The 25,004-nt window shown below is 36.3% G+C and overlaps 1 protein-coding gene across 1 annotated transcript in view; it reads right to left on the bottom strand.

Annotated features, from left to right (window-relative positions):
* Positions 1 to 25,004, bottom strand: part of CBLB (Cbl proto-oncogene B) — a 130,670-nt gene that overhangs the window by 14,792 nt on the left and 90,874 nt on the right. The window contains exons 10-14 of the mRNA XM_030469215.1: positions 23,415 to 23,618; positions 15,398 to 15,583; positions 12,784 to 13,149; positions 10,497 to 10,591; positions 4,885 to 5,025 (exon numbers count right to left, since the gene is read on the bottom strand). Of these exons, the coding sequence (XP_030325075.1) occupies positions 4,885 to 5,025; positions 10,497 to 10,591; positions 12,784 to 13,149; positions 15,398 to 15,583; positions 23,415 to 23,618 (992 nt within the window). The remainder of the gene's footprint in view (positions 1 to 4,884; positions 5,026 to 10,496; positions 10,592 to 12,783; positions 13,150 to 15,397; positions 15,584 to 23,414; positions 23,619 to 25,004) is intronic.

Raw genomic sequence — 25,004 nt, 5'->3', positions numbered from 1 at the left:
TAACCTGAATGGCAAACTGAGATAATATTCTCTGTCATAAGTCCTGGATTAATGCCAAAACACCCACCATAAGTGAAAGACCAAGTACACTATCTAGAAAATAAAAACTTGAAAAAATACTTTGAAATCAGCTTCCCATCTACAGCCTCTAATAATAATACTAATGGCCTAGTGAAATCCTGTATCAGCCAATGGAAAGCACTCAACTCTCTTTTTCTGCAAAAGGAGATATTGGAAAAAATGAGAAGTTTCTAGTTTTCCAGCTGTTTCATAAAAATCTTTCAGGGTGCATTTCAGGTTAGAATGCCTGAATTGGAAGAAATCTCCACAGCTCATCCCCACTTATAGCACTTGAGTTTATACTGCAGAGAGGTCACGGAGCATGAAAACTCAATTTCTTCTGCATGATGCTAACTCAGAAGATGTCCAGCAGCAGTTCTTACAATGAGCTGCAATTACTAAAGGGTACTCCAGCCACAGGATATGTTAGAGCTACCCTGAATCCAAAACTTCCCAAAACATAGAGTATGAATGTGGAGTCCTAGGAGTCAATTGGTCCTCTCTACAGACCCACTCCTGCACCACTCTATTTACTAACCTAGACACAGCCCTCAGAAGCTGCTAAAATAAGGTAGTAAGTCCACATACTGCTCTGTTATGCTGCAGACTTCATGTTTAAGAAAGGTTACAGTCAGTACAACTCTAGAGCAATTCAGCCTCTATCAGATTACTTTGGATGGTACAGAAAGATGAAGAAGCTCAACACGCTCTGATATAAAATGGCATATGAAAAAAAGACTTCATTATTTTTTTCTTCTTCTTCTCATTTTTTTCGTTGGCCAATAGTGAGAGTTTTCTTCATCACTGATTTTTTTTTTAAGTCTCACAGGGTAGATAAGAATTTAAATACTCAAGACTATAAAGCTCAGACTGCTATGTAATATTTGTATCTACACAGTGAGGGATGGATCAGCATTTCTAAGACAGTTTTTAGTGTGCATGCAAGGTGTTATAGGACTTAACATTTTTTCCATCTATTCTAAAGCTCTGATTAAAGAGGTGTAAAAATTGTAACTGGCAATTTTTGGGATAACAAACATCTTGAGCCGTACTGGTTCCTTGGATATGTCGAAGTGCAATATCTCTTTACTTTTTGCTTAATAGCAGAAGTGTCTGAACTTTTTAGATAAATACGTGATTTTAGAATAATTTTTTTGACATGCAAGAAAAATAAGGAATTTCCCCTTATTTTTTCCAAGACTCTTAACATGAGACATTTAGATTCTATTTTTTTATTATTTTTTTTTTGAGCCAAAGACTCAGGAATGATACAGTCTTCAGCTGCCATGTTCCTAAGTTCCAACTCTCCTTGCCATAATCCGTTATTAATTCAGAACTGTGACAGTCTGAAGGTCATATATTAGTATATGTTAAAAGCAAAAGATTCCATCCAAATTTTTAAAAAAAGGTTCTCTTCCTGAGAAGCACAAAGACAATATGCTGTAAAACAGGCCTGAAAAGCCAGAAAGGCACAGTACATGTGGGACAAAAGGATACAAGTACTTACATACAACTGTTAATTCACGTATTTTTCAGTACTGTTTTGCTTCTTGAAATGAATTATTCAAAATGAGAAGCTTAAGGTTCTCATAGCTAACTTCAGGAATTTCATTCACATAGTTCTCTTATTAAATTTGCATGAGTTGTGGGGGTTGAATCTCCTGTTGGGTTCAGAAAACCTCAGCCTAAGGGATAAAAGGATGAACTGCAGAAATGGTATTCATAGAAAGGCTTAGGTTGGAAGGAACCTTAGAGATCACCTAATCCAACCTGTCTGCCATGGGCAGGGATGGCTCTCAACTAGACCAAGGGGAAGCCACAACTTCTCTGGGCAATCTGTTCCAGAGTCTCAACACCCTCATACTAAAGAACTTCTTCCTAATAGCCAGTCTAAACATATTCTTCTTCAGTTCAAAACTCTTTCCCCTTCTCCTAGAGTCGCTGGACACTTATGGAAAGTCTCCCTACAGCCTTTCTGTAGGTTCCCTTCAGGTATTGGAAGGCAGCTATAAGGTCCCCCCAGAGTCTTCTTTTCCTCAGGCTGAACAATCCCAGCTCCTTGAGCCTCTCCTCATAGCAGAGGTGCTCCATCCCCTGAAGATCATCTTTGGGGTCCTCCTCTGTACTTGTTCCAACAGATCTATGGCCTTCTTATGGTGGAGACACCAGATCTGGATGCAGAATTTGAGATCCCAAGCATTTCTTGAGGCATTTCTCAAGCTGTTAATGTCCCTTTGGATGGCATCCCTTTCCTCAAGTGAATCCACCACACCACACAGCTTGGTGTCATCAGCAAACTTACAGAGGGTGCACTCAATGCCACTGCCCATGTCACTGACAAAGATGTTAAACAGCACTAGACCCAAAACTGACCCCTGAGAAACTCCACTTGTCTCTGGTCTCCAAGCTCCTGATCATCTCTCTTTCAATGCAACCTTCTCTCCAGATCCTTATCCATCAAGTGGTCCATCCATCCATCAAATCCACGTCTCTCCATCTTACACAAGGATGTCATGTGGGACAGTGTGGGACAAGAGAGAGGACACCAGTTGCTCTTCCCATACCTACTAGAGGTGTAACTCTGTAGTAGAAGGTCACCACATACCCCAGGCAAGATTTGCCCTTAGTGAAGCCAGGCTGCCTGTCACTGATCACCTCCTTGTTTTCCATGTGCCTTAATACAGATGCCAGGAGGATCCGTTCCATGATTTTACCTGGCACAGAGGTGAGACTGAGTGCTCCTTAGTCTTCTCCTTTTTCTCAGGAGAAGGCTCTGGTTTAGAGTTCATTATTGTAGCTAGGTTCCACTCCCAATTGCTGTATTATAGGTTATACATTAACATTAGAAATGTCCTCGATTTGCTAGGACAGCAAAGAAGTTCAAGCAGTGAGTCAACGCTGCAGATGCTTTCAAGCAAACTAAGGTGTTTTTTTTTTAAAAAAAAGGCAAACAACCAACCAAAACAACTAGTGAAGCAAAAAGCTTCACAAAGCCTCAGCTTTGGCACGACTGAAATAAAGTAGTTGATATATTTCATCTCTAAAACATATTAATATAGCTTAAGCATAGGGGTTTACAAATCATGTCAGAGAACAGATTGCTGGTACACATAGTCTAACTGTTCAGCTCAGAATTTACTAAAGACCAAAAACTACATAATATGCTTGCAAAACAGGACTGTAAGGAGGAAATAACTTTCACCACAATATCACAACTTCAAACACAATTCAGTTTGGTGAAGGTTGCCATGCTGACTAACAGACAAAGAGTGATCTGTGCAGTGTTAACCAACAGCCAAAATTGGCTCTATGAAGAGCCTTTAACATACTTTCCTGAATCTGTACATTCTATTGGTCAAACAAGAAAATCATCAGCCAAAACAATCTTAACTTGACCAAATAAAATCATCATGAATTAAAAATATTGTCTGCCTTTGTGTTCCTATTCTTGATTGTCTCAATCAACAAAATCTCCTCTGCCTGGAGACACAAACAAGTTACAAATCTGGCTAAGTTATAAACTTCCTAATTTCCTGTAAATAAAGCAGTAGCTCTGTGGTACAAGGTGAAGTCACTCAAAGAAGTATGGTAAGCCACCTCTCACTGCAGGTCAGAACTACACAAGCAGATGTTACCATGTGGCAGCTGACATTCTCAAGTCCATCCTGATGCTTACCCAGGTAACTTCTTTTCAAGACTGTAAGACTTCTTTTCAAGACTTCCTTGACTTAGACGTTCCCTACATGCACACCTTTTCCTACAAAGATCCCAAAACAATCTCAGCTCTTCTCCTCTTGACCTCTTCATCTCTACTGCCCACTACTTAAGAAGTATCTGTCTTTCATCCTACCTTCCTTTTCCACTTCTGTAAACACCACCTAAAGTCAAGCAGACAACTAATTTTGGCTGAACCATGCAGCATTTAAGAGACTATTAGAAATAAGCATACATCCTGGGTTTACACTCTCTCTTCTCCTGTTATAAAAGGCATACAGCAGAACAGATGTAATATTAAAAGACAGTGAATGAGTTCCATCTCAAGACATTCTTCCAAGGACACAACTTACAGATAAGCACAGGAAAGCTCACAGAAGAAATGACTGTGTTTGCCATAAAGAACATGCCCAGTATCTTGAATGAATCCAAATGCCATCTTCTCGTTGACACTTTATTCCTCCTCTATTCTTGTCCTAACACCTTATGGGCTTGATCTCTACACCTGGCTAACATATTTGTCTGAAAAAACTAACAGTCTAGAAAGCTTTTATTTCTTCTGGATATGTAATTCTGAAACGCAGCAAAAGAAGTTGGGACTTCACAGAAATTGTACCTTCCAGCTTTAGTCTACTTTCCAATAAACAAAGTCAGGAGACAGATGACCATAAAATAATAACCTAGCCTCAGGCCCTCAAAGACACAGACAACCTTTTAGTAAGGGTAGTACCTGAGGCAGTAATTTTAATACGTCTCTTTTAATAACCTTGAAAAAGTTCATCCATAGGAAAAAAATATTGTGTGCAGCCTCTACCAAGTAGAGTGTACAGAATTTCTTGCACGTTGTCTCTTACTTGGAGGACTGTGAGAGGACAATTTTCAAAAACTCAAAAGCAAAAAATACCGTGTTCAGACACAACGGGGATACAATAAAGTGAACATCACAGGTTTAGGTTGTGGTGGTGAAATGAACCAAAGACATAAATAAACCAAGCTTGAAAAGATAATATTAGAAGGCAAGCAAGCAATACCATTACACTAGTTAAATTTTGGAAAAAAATCACAGTTTTTGTAAAGTAAGTTTTCTTCAAGTCTGCTAAATGACCTTACCGAGCAAGAGGTTTTAAATTATGACTATGAGGTGGTTGTGAGCTCAGTATTACAGGGTGTGAAGAAGGAACTTTGTATTCATCATCATCTGCGTGATCCCTTGATTTATCAGACAGAGAATTTGCTGAAGCAACAGGACATCTAAGGAGATGAGAAAAGTATCAGTTTTGCTATAACTGTTAATATAATTTACCTCAGTATAATGCAGAAAATATTCTTTAGCCTAAACATCCTTAATATACCTCTGCAACATGCAAGGTAACAAAAACACCATCTCAAACTAAAACTTGTAAGATTACCGGGGGTTTTGTCACTGAGAATGCATACAGCTGATTTAAGAGTTAAACATGTACTTTAAGCAAGCACAACAGAATTGCAAAGATTTAGAGTACACAATAAACACTAAAAAAGCTTAACCTGTTCATACCCATCAAAAGAACTAAATAGAAGTTATTTCAGAGCAAACAGCATCTAGCAGTGAGGCAGTGGACATTCATCCTTTCAGTGAAGTCTTGTTCCAGCTGTGACATTATTGAACTTCTAGAATTTGCCTTTATTTTAAATTATTTTTACTTCAAACAATAACTGTCTTTAATTGTCGCCCCAGATGGTGATTTAAATAACTTCTTAAAAGCAGTGGAAGCCCAGGAAACAGGCAGACTTTACAACCTCTATTCACAGGTAGTTTCATAATGGAGAATATGATGAGATACAAGATTTCTTTTTAAAAAAAAACCTAACTTCTACTTGACGGGAGACTGCCACATGACTTCACAACATCCAGGTAACTCTGTAAGCAAACAACGAGTACTAGGCAGTCACCAAACGAATATATCAAGAAAAAGAACAGCAGAAGAAGGGAGGTTATATGCTGCTTTTGCTTGAATATATTCTAAGTCTAGAGCTCTCCACTACTACAACTTGTCAGATACTCTTTCCTTCAATCAGGAATATATGTTTGACTTCAGAAACAAGCTCACTAAAGATGGGTATCCAACTTTTTTTGTAAAGACATACTAGCCAAAGACACAGGCAAGATTTATGGCACTGAACTGCAAACTCTATATTGCAATTTTCAACCACCCTCTGTAGGGGGAGCAAAATTTCAAGCAGCAATGCGGTGTGAAATTGCTTTTTCCATCTTTGAATCCTTAGCTGGATGAGAGGTTTGTGTCACTGCTGTAAGGCCATTTGAAGAACAGATGATAAAAATATACTGGGACAATGAGAACACTGTAGCATTTTGAGCTAGGCAGCTAAAAGCCTCACACAGAACAATTTTTCTCATTTTCTCACTTCTATCGACATGCAATCATTCAGATGTTCTAGATATATAAAACTATGTTTTTTGACAATAAAAAAAAATATTTTCTGGCTTCTGTAGGTAGTAATGTTTGAAATATAAACACCTAGTCCAATACTGATCAATACAGAATGCCCAATACTGGCCAAAGTAGGTTGGTAGTATTTGAAGCCCTCTTCAGAGGCTATTACTGGGAAGAAAAAAATTAACCCCCCCTTCTCTGAATGTGTTATCTGAAGCTGGTTATAGGAGAGATTTTTATTCTGGAAATTAAGTTCATTTTTTAAAGGAAAACTACAGAGTAAAACTGAGAACCAGATCATCACATGAACTGGGTACAGCATCATAATAGCAGGTCTTACCAGCTACCTAATAAAACAGTTTTCAGAGAGGAAAGCTGGAGGATTTACTTACTGACTACAGTACACTTACTTTACAGACTAAATAAATTTGCTATACTCGATGACTACCATTTTTTCCCCCTCTCTTCTAGTTTATAGCCCTGCTTTTTTTTTCTTATTAATCCAATAGGCACAGGAACCTACCTTGTAACAAAGGTAGGTAACTTTTAATTCACAGCATAGGAGTGAGTGCCAAATTCAATTTTGCAATGCTATTGCACTGCTGAGAGACTGTTACTGGTTTAGAGCTATTATTAAAGACATAAGTTCCAAGTTTCCTGCTTCTGAATACCATGTAGCCTTAGGCAAGTCCTTCTAAACTAGTAAAGTCTCTCTTTCCCCACCTTTAAAATAAGGAAAATATTTCCTAGGTTGCAAACATGATTATGTGATTAATATTTGAAAGGCACTGTTAATTTGTAAAGCAGCAGAAAAGTTAGCATACTAACATATAGCTAAAATAGTCTGCTAGGATCCTAAAATGGTTCTACACTTTTATTATTATTTTATCAGTATTTTATTTATATTTTATTAGTATTTCAGAAATTACATTTTTTAGAAATTATATTTCTGTTCCAATTTACTCCACTTGTAAGGGTAATTGAGTATTTTTTAGAAATCAGTATTTGTCTTCAAATTTACTCCAGTTGTAATGATATTTGATTTCAAACATCTTTTGCATTGTTCTGCTAGATGTCTATCTCATCTTCTCCAAAATTACTAAAGTTTCTTCAAGATCAGATTGTTTTATTACATCTCTATTGTTCTAACTCTCTTGCTTTACAAAAAACACCTTAGTAAGATAAATGGACAAACATTCCAGATTTCTTGTAACTAAACAGATGAACACAGCCATAAGCAAACACATGAAACACTTGGGTATCTATCAAGCTGCTGAAATTTTCTATAATTGCACTTTAGAAAACCTCACTGCTCTTAAATCTTTAGAAGACTTGTACACAGATGAATACAAAACCCACCAGTCCACTGCAGTTATTTAGTCTGTGGTTCCCCTCCTTAAGTGAAAATATTCTAAAACTGAAAGTCGTAATTAATTTTGGTGAGCGATGACCTTGTATTTTCTGGTTTGTTGAATAGAAAGGTTTCATCTTTTGTTCTACGGAGCACCAAGGGCCAAACACAAAACAGGAAGAGATAGGAGCATTAATTGCTGTTGAGCCACTTAATGTCCAGCTTAGATGCAAACAGAACTTTGGGGAAACCGACATCTCGTACTTAGAAGTATTTCAGGGAAAGGTTCCCCTTCCATCATTTACTGGTAAATTGATTAACAGAATATAGACATGAAGAACTTGCAGTCCATATATTTCATTCTGGATCAGGACTGCACTTTTGAACTGATTCCCTTTAACCTCCCCATGTACCATGCTTTGATTTGCACCGAGGAGCACACACCTTGAATACTTTCCATGTTTAATTAAAATACATGGTACATTCCAAGGATGTCCCTAATATGATCCAATTGCTCCAGACTATCCACATTCATGGGACAAGAATACTGCTAGTTGAAGTGTTGCCCCATAACATCCACAGTACAGACATCAGGTTCTTACCATTAACTCTTCTGTTGATGCAAAGTACTACTTGCTACTACTTGCAGACAAAAGCTTTACTCTTGTAAGGGCTCTAAGCAAACTCTGTTCTATAAACGGTAAGTTATATGGACCACATGATCAAGTCAACACTTGCCAACTGCCCTTCAGTGTGCTCTATCCTCAAAACCAAAGTGCTTATGAAACAGTTCACCTTCATTCATAGAGGACACAATTTTTTATTTGTCATAGGGTAAGCCTGCAACTCAATGGGAAATACCACAAACCAGCTGAAGCATCCAGACTCACTGGCCTGTCAAGGTATGACTGAAAGGCACATTCCATCCTCTGGAGCATCACCTCTCAGATGTCTACAACCTGAATGTCAGCAGTGCTTTTTCTAACACCTCTGGACAAATGCCATGCCAAAAATTTAGTTCAATGGAATCAGGATTTCCAAGTCACAGTTGCCTTTAATGGAACTATGGTTTCACATTCAAAGTTTCTTAGTGAGATTGAAGGGATGCAAGAGGAGAACTACCTTTCAGTGCTACTTTCCCCCTCAACTTCGTCAAAGCAACCGGACACTCGTAATGTATTTATAGGATACAAAAGGTTCTGGCAATTGCATGTCTCCTTATGTACTCAAAAATAGATGTTCTCACAGAAAACACTTATGTGCTATAAAGCAATTTTGAAGTATGAAGATCATATTTTGGCTGGAATATATCAGTTTTTTAATCAGAATGAATTTTATTCAGTTAATGAAAGTATTTCTTTTGACCAAGCTAAATGAATGCATTCTGATTTTGTATTGGTTTGGCATGGATTTTGTGTTTGTCTACATTGCTACAACAACTTGTGATATGAACACTGTATGTTTTATCTATACATTGGCCTTTGATTTTGGGCTACACTTGCTAAAATCTGAATTAAAAAATGGGATTTTGAATGTCTTGTTATTTCAAGCAGAATGCCTTGTTATTTCAAAAAAATGAAAAATAAAAATTTTCCCCTCTTCATAATTCAGTTTGCTTTGGAATATGAAAGCTTTTAATTTGTCCAGAGTTGCTGCTTTCTCTTTATGACTGACAGGGTGTGGAGAATTCCAGGACTTTAACAGTATCGTGGGAAGAAAATGCAATCCAAGGGGATCAATCTATAGAGGGGATTGATGACACAAGATCCCAAATGGTACTCCTGGGATATCCTACCTCAATCAGGTTACTTCACAGTTCAGTTACAAAAATGTCTGGATAATGTTCTAAAACTTGCTTCTGAATTAAAAGTAAACATGGAGAGTGTCAACTCAGCAATTACTCCACCTGAACACATGCTTCTGAATTGAAAAAGTCAGTGCTCCACTACACCTTCCGTGTAGTGCTTAGGAAAAGCAGTATATTAACAAAATGCTGAAATCTATTTGTTGTTTATGTTACCACTAACTGAACAAAAATGGAAAAAGTGCTGAAAATATGGAGCACACTAATAAGAGTATTAGTATGTATTAATTGCTCCATTATTTCATTTAACAGCAAGAATCACAAGGAGCACACTGGAAAGAAACTGTGGGATGATATCAAACATTGTGATAGGCTCTGATTTCCTTACAAAACCACAACAAACTGACACACTCCTTTAAAGCACTTCCAAGCTTTCTGTTTTAAGTCTCTTGTTCCATAGAACACCCTGTGTGATTCTGGGTCCAGAGATACTTGCTATGCAAAGTATCATCTTGGTACCAAATAAACAGCCATACTACTGGAAGAGTAATACTAGCCACAAGTTGAAATGAGAACACTTCCCAAAGCATATTCTGGAATCAAGGGAGGTTAACTCTCTTTAAAATTGCTATAAAAGTTTTTTGTTTGGTTGGTTTTTAGACACAAGAAAGAAAGGATGCTAGTGTGAACCCTGGATAAAGCTCAGTGTCTAGACAGTCCAGCAAGAAGGGCTAAACGAGAGGCAGAAAGCACAAAAATGCTCTTTACTCTTAGTACTTTCCTTATAATCTCCCATCTCCTGTGATAAATAGCTCTTACCATACTTGTTCTGTAGTAGTACAAGCAAAATCAGCTGGAGTATGCTCCCACTGCCAAATGCCTGTGAGCAAGTTCTGCTACGATTTATTCTCTCTTCTTTTAAAAATGTAGCATGTTCATTTAACATCAGAACTGCTCCCTCTTAATACAATTTACTTTTCCTTTGTAAAGTCACATTTAGAGTTCATGGAAAATGTTTCAACAAGTTATATAAATTTTATTTCTTTTTTTCTGTTATTCTTTTAGCACTAGAGAATTGGTGCTGTTACCTAACATTATTAACATACTTCTTTTACAAACAAAGTTAACTTACTTTATACTAGGGATGATGGAAGCAGCTGGAAGAGGGGGTGAAAGCCGTGGAGGGACATCGTATTCTTCATTCATCAGATGACCATTTGAAAAGACCTAAAAAATGCACATTAGTTACAACTAGGCTCTCTTGTTTATCATCACAGATGTTCATTGACTAGGTATTAAAAAATAGACCTTAAGAAGAATATGGGTAAAGGCTTTGCCAGGAGTTCACACAACAGAGCTGTAATCTGAGGTGACTATTTCCTACCTGCTTCAGCTCACCCCATTTGGGTGCTGTAGAACATACTAGCCTAAAACTTCACCAAATGAGGTAGTTCCACATCACTGTTACTGATGGACTCAAGTTACAGCTGAACTGCTTGGGAGAAAATTAAGATTTCAAGATTGCAAACCGATCAAAGTGAGAGAGATAAATAGAGTGAGAAAACAACAGGCACAGCATGCCAAACATGTTTTAAAATGTTTTAAAAACTCTGATAGCGTGCCTGCTAGAATATACCCTATGCCTACAGGATTGTCCTCCCGATTCTGGGCTTTTAGCAATTGCAAGACTGAATTACATTTTATATATGAATCAGGGTCAAAAACTAGTAATTTCACTTGTGAATGTGCATACAGTAATTCAGAATTGTCAGTTGCTCCATTTAACCAAATGGCTTAGATCTATAACCTGAGGACGACAGTTCAAACAGCATTTGGTTAAAAAAAAATACACAAATTACTACTCCAGACTTCTGCATCAGGAAGTTATTCCATCAGCTTCAGTACTGTAGCAGACCACAACTGGAATGCTACATGAAGATAATAAACATAGTATCCTTTTATAATCAGAGGAAAAGTTGTATTATTAAGCCACTTTAAACAACAGCCTAGTTGTAGGTAAAATTTCTGTGTTCTGTTTCAATGCTGATAAAAGTACAAGTATATATAATATCATAGGCTTCTCAAGCACCCTTCATTATCCATGTCCATGTTCTTATCAACACTAATTGAATTTCAATAACATACTTTCAAAATAACCAGATCATCCATTAAAAAAACCAAACCAAACCAAAAAACCAAACATGGAGACAAAGAGGTTAAATAGCTTTTGAGTTTAGGAGAAGCAGATAGAAAAATTGATGATTTCTAACTATTGTGACTTAACCACAAATGCATCCTTAGCACAAGCTATGTAGCCTTCAAGAAAAATGAAGGACCAGCTTTGAGTTATAACTTGTTCTATGAATTACTTTGATAAACTTTGATAAAGCCGATTAGAGTGGAATGGGGAACTTTTTTCTTAGACCATCATCACTTGACCTCTTTTCAAACCTAAGCATCTCCCCACTGTACACAGTCTTGCAAGTTGCGTGACGCTGCCTAATGCTAGAACTGTTCCCTCATGTTCTCTTCCCCAGATATTTTTGATTAACATAGAAACAATCTTTCAATTTTTTGATAGAAGAAACACCATAGTTATAGACAACTGACAAAGAAAAAGAGATGCAATGCTAACTACCCCAAATAAGATTTACAGTATTGATGGTAATAACTAACCAAACAATGCAATTCCGGCATTGTGCCATTGAGCACTTTCAAGGATGGTGCACATATACCTAGTGGTAAAGAGACAATGAATGTTCTACATTTAGTTTGGCTTTGGATGTATTTGTTTTGTCTTTCTTAGGATCAAGGCAAGTTAGATCTTTTCCATTAGAGTATACTGAACATCATTACTAATTTAATGCTCTTTTGAAAATAATGCTTCAGTGACGAACACCACAATTGACCTTTTGAATATTTAGCTTTTTATGTTAATGCACACAACATACCCGACAACTTAAGTATATTTATATACATCATCTGTACATACTGCACACATTAAAGATTGAAGAGGTTACTAAGTCCTCATCTCACCTATGACAAGGGTAAATAGAACATCTACTCTTCCATCAGCAAACACATACACAATTTTACACTAAGACACTTCCAAAGTGGACCTGGTATGCCATAAAACTAACAACAATGGATAATTTGCTAAAGGAATATAATCTTTAATTAGCAAATCAGTAATTCTCTCTCCAAGCCATTTTTTGAAAGTTTCATGTTAAAACTGTAACTTAGACCCTCATGTGCAAAGGACAGTATTTAACTATTTATTTATTACCAGCTTACTATTAATAATAATCAGGAAAGACTGAGAAACAGCAGATCAACACTGATCAATACAAACAGTACTTGAGCCAATGCAAGAGAAAACTGCAGTAAGGTATCAAATTAGGATTCAGCTCTTTTCATACCTTGGCACCATCTGCAGGCAGCTCATGACGTCTGTGTTTCCTCACAAATCCTGGATCAGAACTTATGCGGTTGTGCCTTCCATTTAGGTTTGAAATTGCAGTCAGTCCCGGTTTGGGAGAAGCATCACTCCCTATTCGACATCCTACCAACTGATTTGCCCCAAAAACATCTCTGGGACACCAGCCCTCAAGGGGCATTGGTTGGTCTCTGGAAGGCACGCTTTCTGGATGATGCAGGTGTCTGCTTATCCTGTTGTCTGGTGGGATTGGAGGGGGTCTCTCTGGTGGGGGTGGTGGAGGATCACGTAAGGGAGGTGGTGGTGCTGGCAAAGGCTTGTCTTGTTTCCTCACCATACAAGGAGAAGACTAAAAAACACAAGAAAAAAAACCACTAAAAAACAAAAGTTACATATAAGACATGCATGTTTGTCTCATGATCAAGTATGGATTTAACATATGGATTTAACATATCTCACTGACATCTTTTCAAAGCATCAAAGAAGTACTTGCCAACAGTTCATGTTACTGTCTTTGCACTCTGCAGACGACCTGGCCTCTCTTCAGAAAGCATAGCCCTATTTCCACTGTTGCATGAGTAACCCAAAGGAGGTGGATGGGAAAAAAGAAAGCTCAGTGAGGCAGATTTATGTGACCCGTATGTATACATTGTAGAATCCTCTGCATCACTTATAAAGTTGAAAACCAAGATACCAGAATAATAATAATAATAATAAAAAAAACAAAACACCAAACCAAACAACAAACAAATTATACAGGTAGCTGTATAATTTCTAAGAGCACTGATCTAATAGAGCCAAAACATTTTCACTAGGAGTGAATTACTACCATCATGTTACAAAATAACAAAGGGGCCAGGTCTTCACAAGATGTTTTTCTCTTACCACTAGCTATGATAACAAATGGAAGGAAGATGATTTCCCCTGAAAGGTATAATTTTGATGGACTTTGGTAAGCCTGCATATTATTACTACTTGAAGAATTGGAGGCTACTAAAGTTTTAAAGCGAGAAACGTATTTGCTCTCACTTCATAGATTAGCCCACAATTATTCTTTGAGCAGCAGTTCCAGTGTTACTTAGATTGAAAATAAAGTTATTCTACCCACAGGACTACTGTTCATATAAATGGGGCAGTATGTTAAATAAAGAAATGTTTTATTTAGCTGCTCCTTAAGAAAAATAGTTATACACACTGTCAAAGCAGGCATATAATGGTTAGGTTCAACTTTTTGCTTAGAGGTTATAGTTTTCCATTGCAGAAAAAGAGAAGAGTTTTTTGTAGCCAGACTCAGCAGGATTACTTGTCTTCTTCATTTTTAAATCTTATTTATTTAAGTATGAAATTATTCCTTAACTCCCCCCCTTCTCATTTTTCCTTTTGCCCCTCAAAATTACATATATTTCCTTCCAGGAAAAGTTCCATAGAAAAAAAAAAACCACTATCATTTTCAAAATAATGTTAATGAAAAATTTAAAGCAGTGATAATGGTTTTTCTGACTTTGTTTTTAGAAGACATAAGCTTTGTAAAATTATGCTACTGCCAAATTAATTTTTAATGGATTTGACAAATGTTCAACATATGTCCTCAATGTGTTATACGCTCCCTAGCGTAATATAAAAAGTGATGAGAGGCTTAAAGAAACTTTTCAGATTTCTATTTCTTCATCTAAATTATAAACTACTAGTATCTTAAAATGAGGTTTATGTTCAAGCTTGAAGTAAAAACCTGAGAAAACAGGTAGGATACTTCATGCTGGATTATTATAAGCACACAGATTCCAAAGTCATGCATTGAACTTGAGATCATTATCTAAAAATCAAAATGTAAATCTAATTCCCTCTCTCACATGGCAATGACAACAAAATTACTAACTCAAAATACAAAGAAGCAAACATAGTATTTTTTCTGAATCATATTTATCCACCCAAAAATCATTAACTATTTAGTATCATAAGTTTCACAAAACACAACACACAATTATCTATAGAGGCATTATTATTTCCCTTGAAAACTGAGTCCTAATATATTCCAGTTGAGGTTTTGAAAGCAGGGTATCTGAACATACTTGTCTTGTAAGAATACTGTGGAAATTGAGCAGAATCATCATCATGGCACAACATATAATCTGCATAAGATAATGACTTTGAAAAGAAAAATCTGTTTTCAGGAAAATTTCATTTCTATTTATTTTCATGAAGAGAGGTTTATTCCAGAACCGAACCCTTATACCAAAGTCTTTAAAATTCTGACCACAACCAAGTGCAATATAATAATCAGACAAATAGAGGTCACATTTGATCAACACATGTAGCTGTAAACATCTGACTATGTAAGGTTTTATGCAAAGGGAAAGGCATTTGCCAAAGTCAACTGAGGGAGGTAAGAGTCATAATCAATGTGGATCTAATCAAAGTTTTTCTAAGCTACAAGGATTTAAACTTCTTTTGGACAAAGCATACTCCTGAAAAAGAAAATACACATAGAAAATTTTATAAGAATCTATCTTCAAGAACCAGAAAGTATACTTGCCTTAAAAACAACCAAATAAAATTTTACAGTGCTTGTATATAAATAATGTTTCAGTAACACTTACCTTAGGTGATCCAGTTGGGCTGGCACATGGTGACCGTGCTACACCCTTCTGAATAAGATCCAGACGAGGAGGTACAGGTGGAAGACTAAGATGTGGGATCTGCAAGGGGTCTGGAAGTGGTTTTCTTCTTTGTGCAAGTGGGGAAGATCCCGGAGAAGTCACTGGGGAATTCTGCCTCTCATTGCACTTCAAGAGAGATAAAAATAATATTACTAATATTTACCTGATGACCTAGTATAAAATCTTCATTCTATGATTAAAACATCTGATACATGTTATATACTTACCCTGCTACTCTTAATTAACAGACACTACAGGTGCTCAGCTTATGGTTACTGAAAAAGAAGTCAGTTAACTAAGTTCCATGTTAAATTGTGATGCAAGCATAAGAATATATATTCCAGGAACTTATTTATAAAACAAGCAGTTATTGCCATACCAAAGGAAACAACAAATGTAGATATTTTACTGAAATATTGCTACTCTTGATGACATTTTTATTCACAGAGAACAGTCCATCTAAAATTCTATATGTGACTTGCAAGAGCCTACAATATTCTCTGTTAACTACATTTTCAAATCATACTTCCATTGAAGATTGAATATTCTTGTCTTCTGAAAACTTACAAATCAAAATCATCAAGAAGCTGGTAGGCATAGCAGTTATTTCTTTCCTAATTTATTTGCTTACTTACAAAAATAATTTTAGGACAACTATTATTTTAGCAAATATTAATCTAATGACACATACATTTAACATCCTCTCCCAAGTGATAAATTATGGTAGTTTTTCCCTGCTTTGTCCTTTCAAATTTATCAGAATGAGTGATTTCAATCCTCAGTACATGCTCCACCCATTTTTGCAACTAGTGCTACTTTACTTACAGAGTACTGTAAGCAAACCTGGGGGTTTATGCTCTTCTGTGGTTTCCCCAACAGCAGACATGTGTAGCTGGAAGACATTCACCCAAGTATTGGACTCGGGCCACATGTGCACTGAGGCATCTTAGAATATTTGCTATTTAACTTGCTAAAAATCTGTCAACTCAATGGCACCCATCTTGAAGCTAAATCACTTTGATAGAAACCTTTGGTCTCCTTTCATAAGATAGGGATGGGACTAGGAAGTTCTTTAACAACCAAAATAGTAAACAGTGCCTTTCTTTACTTCTAGTGACTATGTTGAAGAGCCTGAAACCTTCATAAATTCAAAAGGAGATCCAGGGAAAGAATCTAGTATACAGACTCCTTATCATATGCACTACAGATTAGTTTAATATTCTATCCAATACAGCTGGGGTTTCAACTAGATTTCCTTCAGAAATAGGAGCTACTAGACAGCATTGCAAGAAAAATGAGAGAGTGAGGAGGTTGAAAAGCTTGAAGGCTGAGGTTCAGTTCAACTGCCAGAATTATTTTTTTTTTGGTAATGTGTTTTACCACTTGGTCTACACATGGAAGCTCAGTGTTATAACTACAGTTTCAGAGATTGAGCAAGCAACTCAAGATTCTTTCTTTTCATGCCTACCAGAAGCTTCTCAGTTTCTCCTTTCCACAAAGCAGCAGTAATACTGTTCATATTAAACGGCTTTAACACAGTCCTCAAATTTTCATTGCTTCATTTGATTTTTGAACGTCCCTGACCTTGACTGGAAGTCCATTAGGATAAACACAAGAATTAATGTTAGGTGCTTAAGACTCTCTGAACATTATGGGAAGTTAAATAACTAAGTTACATATATAACTCACAAGTATGCCTGAACAACCATAATTATAAAATTACTATAAAATGAATGAAATATCATTTTCCTTAACAGAGAGCATCTATCAGTTAAATAGCATAATAAACATCATATCATTTAATAGCATATTTTCAGTTTAGTTGCAATTCCATCAAACCTTTCTCAAAACCAAGAGCCATGTGCTATAAAAACATTCAATGCTTTGTCTTCAGCATCAGAGAGAAAATGAATTTCCCAAATTGCTTGACACAGAAGTATACAGCAAGGTCTCTCACTTCCAAAAAGATACTATTATTTAAAATACATTGCTATAATAAATCTCTAAATTTTAGGTGTCACACAACATACTGTGTCTCAGTTAGCAAAAAATTGCTAAGATCTAAGAAACAATCCTACAGCTACAGCAGGAGTTGGAAACATGAAAAACAAAAAAACCAAACACAGAGTACTGGACAGGGAATATTTATTTGGAATTTAAGATGTACTAATGTTGTAAATAACCTGACTTCCAGAGAGGGTAACGTACAGTCTCTTATGTCCCACTGTGTAAATCCAGAGCTAAATGAACATTGTAGTGACAGCATTTTAAGAATATCCACCACTGTTTCTCTGACAAACTTCTCTTAGTTCTGTTCTACAGAATCACTAGGCAAAATGATACAATCTACCCTCAGTAATCCCACTGGTTTCATCCATGTTACAGTTCTTCTGCCATAACACCAGTCCAGCTCCATCAGACACAGAAATCATGGAAGTATTAATATTTAAAACCTAGTGGTGACTGATGTTATTTTCAATTTTATAGATACAAGTGGCTGGAAGACACACGTAGTATGTAGTAGGTAATGAACAAAAACCTAGAACAATATAAAAATGTATGAGAAAATTCAAGATTCCTAGAGCCTGACATGGTTTTCAGCCTTTTGAAAGAAGAGATTAATTTATGTGATAAACTTCTGTTTTCACATGTAGTTGGTATTTAGCTATCTCTACCCACCATTTTTCATGAATGGGAAATCACAGCTGCCAAATGGAAACTTTGATGAAAGTCTTACATGTGTGAAAAGACTTCAAGTTTACAGCAATGCCTTGTTTTAGAACAGTTAAATAACCTTTCAGTCCCCTGAACTACTATTGCCTACAGCCACAATGCTATAAGATTTTTTTAAAAAAGGACTGATGATGGACAACTTGTTAAAGAACCTACGCATCACAAAGAAGGGGAAAAAAAAGGAAAATAGCTCAGTGCAAGAGCAGTTTCTGCCCTTCAAGGCTGGTTAATCCATTTCACCACTTGGTGCTTTTCGGGAGAAAAAAAAATTAGGATTCCTTCTTAAGATCTACTGAAATTAAGGAGAGGACAAACAAAACAAAATATTACAAAGCAACAGATATTTTCTTCAGCATTCAGATTGCCATCATATTCCCATAGTAAAAAAACTCCATATTTTTCCTACCCACCCCCATCCAATGTATCTAGCTGCATCATTTGATGTTTGTTGACAGCGAGGCCAACAAGATGTCTGCACTTCATATGGATGCCAGGCCATGAACAGATATACACATAACATACTCTTTTTAGCAGACTCCCTTAAAGATGAAGAGACTTAAAAGTTTTCTGTTTGTCACTTACAGGAGATTTCTGTGCATTTTATATTCATCGGAAATCAAGCAGCAATGAGAGCAGCACTGTGGCATAAATCAAAAACAAGCAAGCTACTAAGACACAAACTGATATAAATGAACTGGCAGTGACAGAAGACAGACCTTCAGCATACAAAGGGGCTCTGCTGCAACACACAGAGACCTGTGCAATAAAGATGTAATTAAGGAAAAGAACACAGACTCCTTCGTAACAACACGGAATTCATCTGGTTGGCATGACTGCTGCCAAGGGAAAAGCAGCTGTGACTTAGTTTGGGCAGAGCAGACCACACTTGTGTTAGTTAATCAGATGTATTTAGCACTGGCATATACAGGTATCACTGTCACTAGTGGCTGTGACTTCAAGACTATGACTGCTTCTGACATGGAAAGCAATTTCTAGTGGAGGTTTTTCTAATGGAAATATTAGCAGTCAGGCTATTGCATTGAGAGTTTTAGCTTCAGATGCCTTTCTTCCAGATATGCACATATGAAAAGCATACTCAGCACAAAAGCTGACAAGTAACTGAGGAATATTATTCTGATTCTGTCTTGCTGGAACAAACTCTGTAATTTATAAATTGTGTAACGAGACATCTAAAGAAGGTTCAAGTAGAACTACACCAGAAGAAGACTTTCCATTTCCAAGCAATTCCCTGAAGTTTCTTTACTTATAGTTATGTAAGAGTAAGCCACATATTTGTTATTTCTTCTTAGGATAAATTGTGACCTAAGTAGATTAGTATAATGTACACTTAAAATTTTGTATGAGGATATAAAATAACACCGCTTAAAACCAAAGGCTATAAACATCTTTTACACAGACAGGTTTACTCTTTATGTGATCTTTCCTTTGCTGACCCAAGAAAATGCACATGAAGGAGGGAGAGTTAAGGCTGGGAGTCAGCACCACACCACCTAAGGGAATCAACAAACCATGTTATGGGCAGTGAGTTAAGGCACACTGCCTCCCAGCATTTACTTCCTCCCTCTTTCAAACACTAATAATCAACCAGTTAAGGACTCTCTTGTGTGGCAGGATTTTAATATATTCCCACAAACACGTGTAACATTACGAAGGAAATGAGCTGTACAGATGAGAGTTAAGAATGTTCAGCTGAAGGGAATACCTACATACATATTTGACTTTTTTTTTCTTTTTCCCAAATATTCCTGCATTTTAAATGAAGAAATTACCAATATTATTACTATGTAATACAAGCCTTTTTCTGTTACCATAAAAAAGTAAATTTAATAATATGGAAGTTAGGAGGAGGAGGAGTAAAAATCATAGAATCATAGAATTATCATAGAAAGTTAGGGGTTAGAAGAGACCTTGAAAGATCATCTAGTCCAACCCCCCTGCTAGAGGAAGATCACCTATAGCAGGTCACACAGGAACACATCCTGGTGGGTTTGGAATGTCTCCAGGGAAGGAGACTCCACAACGTCCCTGGGCAGCCTGTGCCAGTGCCCTGTCACCCTCACAGTGAAAAAATTCTTCCTAATATTTATGTGGAACCACCTATGCTCCAGTTTATAACCATTGCCCCTTGTCCTATTATCAGTCATCCCTGAGAAAAATACATAGTGTCCTCCCATGTTTTTAGAACCAAGGTCTTTTGTCATGATTTGTTAAATCTGACCCAACTCATCTGCTGGAAGAAGCCTAATCATGACAAACAGCAGCTTTCAGCTTTGGCACTTTCCTATAACTATTTCAAAGTAACAGCCTGAATCAAAGTCGGGTTTTGGTGTATACAGACAGCTAGGAAATTAATCCTAGAGAAGACAGTAACTCCCCAGACAAGGTTACTTCATCTAGTTTTAGAAGAAAGTGTTTTCAGATAATGTTAATTCACTTCAAGACTCCTATACGGCTAGGGTCTTACCATATGTTTCATGTAATATTATTTGGACTAAACAGCTATATTATCACTTATGATTTAAAAATTATTTGCTTTTAGCAAGAACTCCTGCACTATCCATTTTCCTTATTTTCTTACTGTCTCTTTAAAATAAGTGTGTCAAGTTATATCTGGTACAATATAACTTTTCATTCATTGAGACAATAAAATATTTAGTATTATGGAATAATAAGCATAGCCTACTAGAGACTCAAATGCTCCCTTTAGAAATGAAAAAAGCCATTTTTAACATTTACCTGAGTCTGCAATCTGCTTGGGTTTTTTGTTTGTTTGTTTTAATGTGCATTTCATAACATCGTGCCTGGCTAGCACAAACAGTATTGAGCTGAGAAAATGTAATACTGAAGGCAACAGCTGCATTAGCTAATCTGATACCATGGTGCTGGAAATTTCTCAGTGATGAGACAGTTAACAGAGGTTTTGGCACCATTCTTCATCTTTATTTCATGAAGAAATATCTGAAGACAATTCAGAAATTAAAAAAGAAAAAAAGGTGCTCGATGAGGAGATAAACAGACTAAATGCAGTGGATTTCTCTAAAGTCTGTTACAGCTGATTTGCTGTTGCTTCTGACTCATCCACAACACCTAGCAAGGATGATATATTTTTCTTAAAGTATATCCATTTACTCATTCAATTAAAGAATGACTACGTAGTTTTTCAATTCTGCTTTTCCTTAAAGCAATTTCAAGCCTGAGGTCCCTCAGGGACTTAATTCAGGTACTTCTTACATCTTACAAGAGACAAAGAGATAAACTGTAGAATTCATGTACTTCTGATACCCAACTTATATACATAATTCATACAGGTACAGCAGGTGATAAAAAAAACAAACCTGTATCTTCTTTACACTTTATTGACCATTTCAAAGAGTGTTTCTCAGCCTTCTATTTTGTCAAGAGCTCACTTAGAAACACAACAAGGCCCTTCAATCAGTGATGGACTTGACTGAGAGTGCTTCAACAAGAATGTTTCCAAAACTGTTATTTGCATTCTGAATATATTTCCAAGTACAAGTCACAAAGACAGTGAAGACTGGTAGTATCAGCTTACAAACACTTTAATTGTGTCCTAGCCACAAGGTTTCCAGGATAGTAAGGATTGATTTGAGTATTTCCACAACCCATCATGAGGCCCCACAGTCAGGATTTTATGTACTTGAAACTTTCCTCTTCCAGCAAGTTTAACATTTCAGCTCACTACTATTCAGATATGCCACATTTTTTTCACATGAATACTAACTGGCCTAGCCAGGTGACTTGAGACAAAAGTCAACCCATTTGATTTTTCAGGTATTGCCATCTTTAAGTTGAGAAAGCATATGACAGCCCTTGTAATAAAATAAGAATTTAAAAAACCCAAAAACCTTGCACACTGGGATTACAAAATAACAATAGGTTGGCTGCAAGAACTAAATTGTTGTCTTAGTCATCTAACTTCCATTGTTTCAACAAATCATATCACTACAACACAGACACTATGAAGTACCAGGTTCATATCAACAGCATTAACAAGAAACAAAAAAATTAAGAGTAAAATTCTACATAATGTCATAGAGGAAAAAAGGATTTCTTCTAGCAGGCTCTGAAGAAACACTGTTTAATAGGAAAAATTATGATTAAAAGAAGCAGACTAGGCTGGTGAATGTATTACTAACAAGTGTATATAATTACTGCCATATTTTACACAGGTAGTATGTTACCAGCATCACTGTACAACCATTGGTAACAGTTTTAAGAATAAAACAGCAGCTAAAAATCACCTGGTGACCCAATAATTCAACAATGTGAAGTAAAGACTTTAAGAGTGGGAAACAGTGTTCCTAAACTTCACAGATAATTAGTACTCTTCTTTCACTGAAAGATGAACTGAATGGCACAAAACAAGAAAGCAGTCAAGCACTTGGTGGATACTGAAACAAAACCTCTTACAGTAAAGCCTATTGTTCCTTTTTTTTTTATTAAATCATAATGCATTTTTGCCTGATAGTGGAACTGATAGTTTCATAAAAGCCCATCATTTCAGGACTATCTCACAGAGGTCAGGCTGCAAACTGCAAGTCCAGGCATGACAGATAAACTGCTCCCAAGAGCAGGACATGTTGTATTATATGTGCAACATAAAAATTATTCATATGACTTAAAAGGTCAGGAAGGATATCAGAAATATGTGTATTAAGGTAAAATATAGAACATGCACTGTAAAATCCAGTGTTGTATAGACTATGGCAATATCTATTCCAGGCTAAAAGATAAGAATGAAATCTATAACATAAAATAAATTTTTGTTAATTATAGTGCTTACTTAGAAGTGACAAAATCTCCTGCAATCAGAAACGATCCTAGAATTTACCATAGAGCGCTTTCAGGACAAAAAACATCACAAAACCCAAAGCCTACCCCCACAAAGTCCTGGGCATTGTCCATACAGTGTAATTTGAATAGGACAGTCAGCTGGTGTGAACTCATGCTTCCTCCATTTTAGACAGTTAACCCAGTTCACATAAACTGAGAATCTGGAATTATTTTTTTTCTCCTATTTAACTTCAGTATTATTGCTGCAGTATTGATGCATTTTGGTTTTTTCAGCCCAAGAACTGTTCAGTGATTAGCTGAAACATAGAGCATGAAGTTCAACCTCTCCCTCTTTAAAGTTACAGGCAGCTTCCCTGACAAATGTATAGCTTTATCTGTCTGAATTTACCTTTCGGACTGAAGCCAAGCGATTCATCATTAAAGACTCTTCTCTATCATCATCATCATCCAAATCCAATATTGGCATACTAAAGCTATCCATAATACTGCAGCACCTGGAGTTTTCATCCCGTGGGTCAAAGGGATCCACAATGATTGGTTCAGTTCCTTTGATTTCACAGCGGCAGAATGGACAGCCTTGGCCATCAGATTCCTACAGTGAGAAAAAAAGGACATATTTTTAAGAAATAAAAGATAGAAATCATTTTAGAAGTAGGTCATAACTTTCTACACAAAGATGCCCTTAACAGGTCTCTTAAGTGCTTGTACAGAAGCACTGTGGCGAAAAGGAAACAGACTCATAAAATGACTGCACCTTTCAAGCTATTTCTTTTCAAAAGATTATCCTGCACTTACAAATAACTAATAAAGATACAACCATTATATCTACAAAGGACCAAAATTGTAATTGTCTTAGTATCAAAGGTCAGGAAGTAATTCTTTGCCTTTTAGTATTACAACTTTTCTATTACTTCAGAGGAAAGAAGGGCAGGGTGTGTAGTCAGAGACAATGCATTTTATTATATATTTTTTTTATTAAATACAAAGTATATATTTTCATTTTAAATTAAAAATGCAAATGAGCTTTAAGGCATGCAGTTCTTATTCTCTGGAGAACATATATACACTCCATCATGGCAGCAACATTACCACCACTCAGTGATATGCACATGAAACAACAAAGCTACAAACATTTTTTTACATGCTTAAGTGACAAACCAGGATTTTACTGAATTTTTAATAAATTATGTAAAGCAGAATTATTTTCACATGTTATCAGAAACAAGAATGATTTAAATTATAATTTCTAAGAGGTATAGTTTTTTAAATTGTTTTCAAGCAGACATATTTCCATTCCTTTTGCTCCTTTCAGAATTTTTTTTCCTCAACAGAAGTAATCAAAAAGCCTTTAGAGTAGATTTCAGGCTACTAATGAATAAAAGTATCAGAGAGAAGTTTTTCTTTCAAGCACAAAGTATTTTTTACATCATTTGGCACAATGTAAAAAAACAAAACAAAACAAAAAAAACCCCACATCCAGAAGAGACCCTGAAGCTATCCTGAAGCTATCCTGATAACTCACCCTGAATTCAGAAATCACATTTTGTTATATTTGCAGTCGGGAAGACAGACAGCTTCTAAGATTCAAGCACTATTCTAAATAACCTACCTGTGCTGGAATATCATCAATCAAGCACAGCTTTTTGATTTCTAAGACGTAAGGACACCTTTAATTTTTTTCTAGAATTAGTTTTACCTTGATACTTGTGAGTCTTACTGAACTGACAAATGATTTTACAGTTTGTGGAAAAACTGTATCCAAAAGCCAGATAACTATAAATGATGTCTTTTGAAAACAGCCATATCTATTTGGATACTTAGCACTGGTTTTTCATCCTGTTTGAAAGATATGTGTAAACTCCAATTAACAGCCTTGCATCCTAATTAGAAAGGTCTAGTCAACATCACTTACTACATCTCAGAGTGCCTCCAGATTATATGGGCTCACTGAAGTAATTACCATCACATCCTCACTTCT

This window comes from Calypte anna, chromosome 1, assembly GCF_003957555.1.
Source record: "Calypte anna isolate BGI_N300 chromosome 1, bCalAnn1_v1.p, whole genome shotgun sequence".
Lineage (NCBI taxonomy): Eukaryota > Metazoa > Chordata > Aves > Apodiformes > Trochilidae > Calypte > Calypte anna.
Note: the sequence above shows the minus strand (reverse complement) of the source record. Positions and strands in the feature narration are given on the sequence as shown.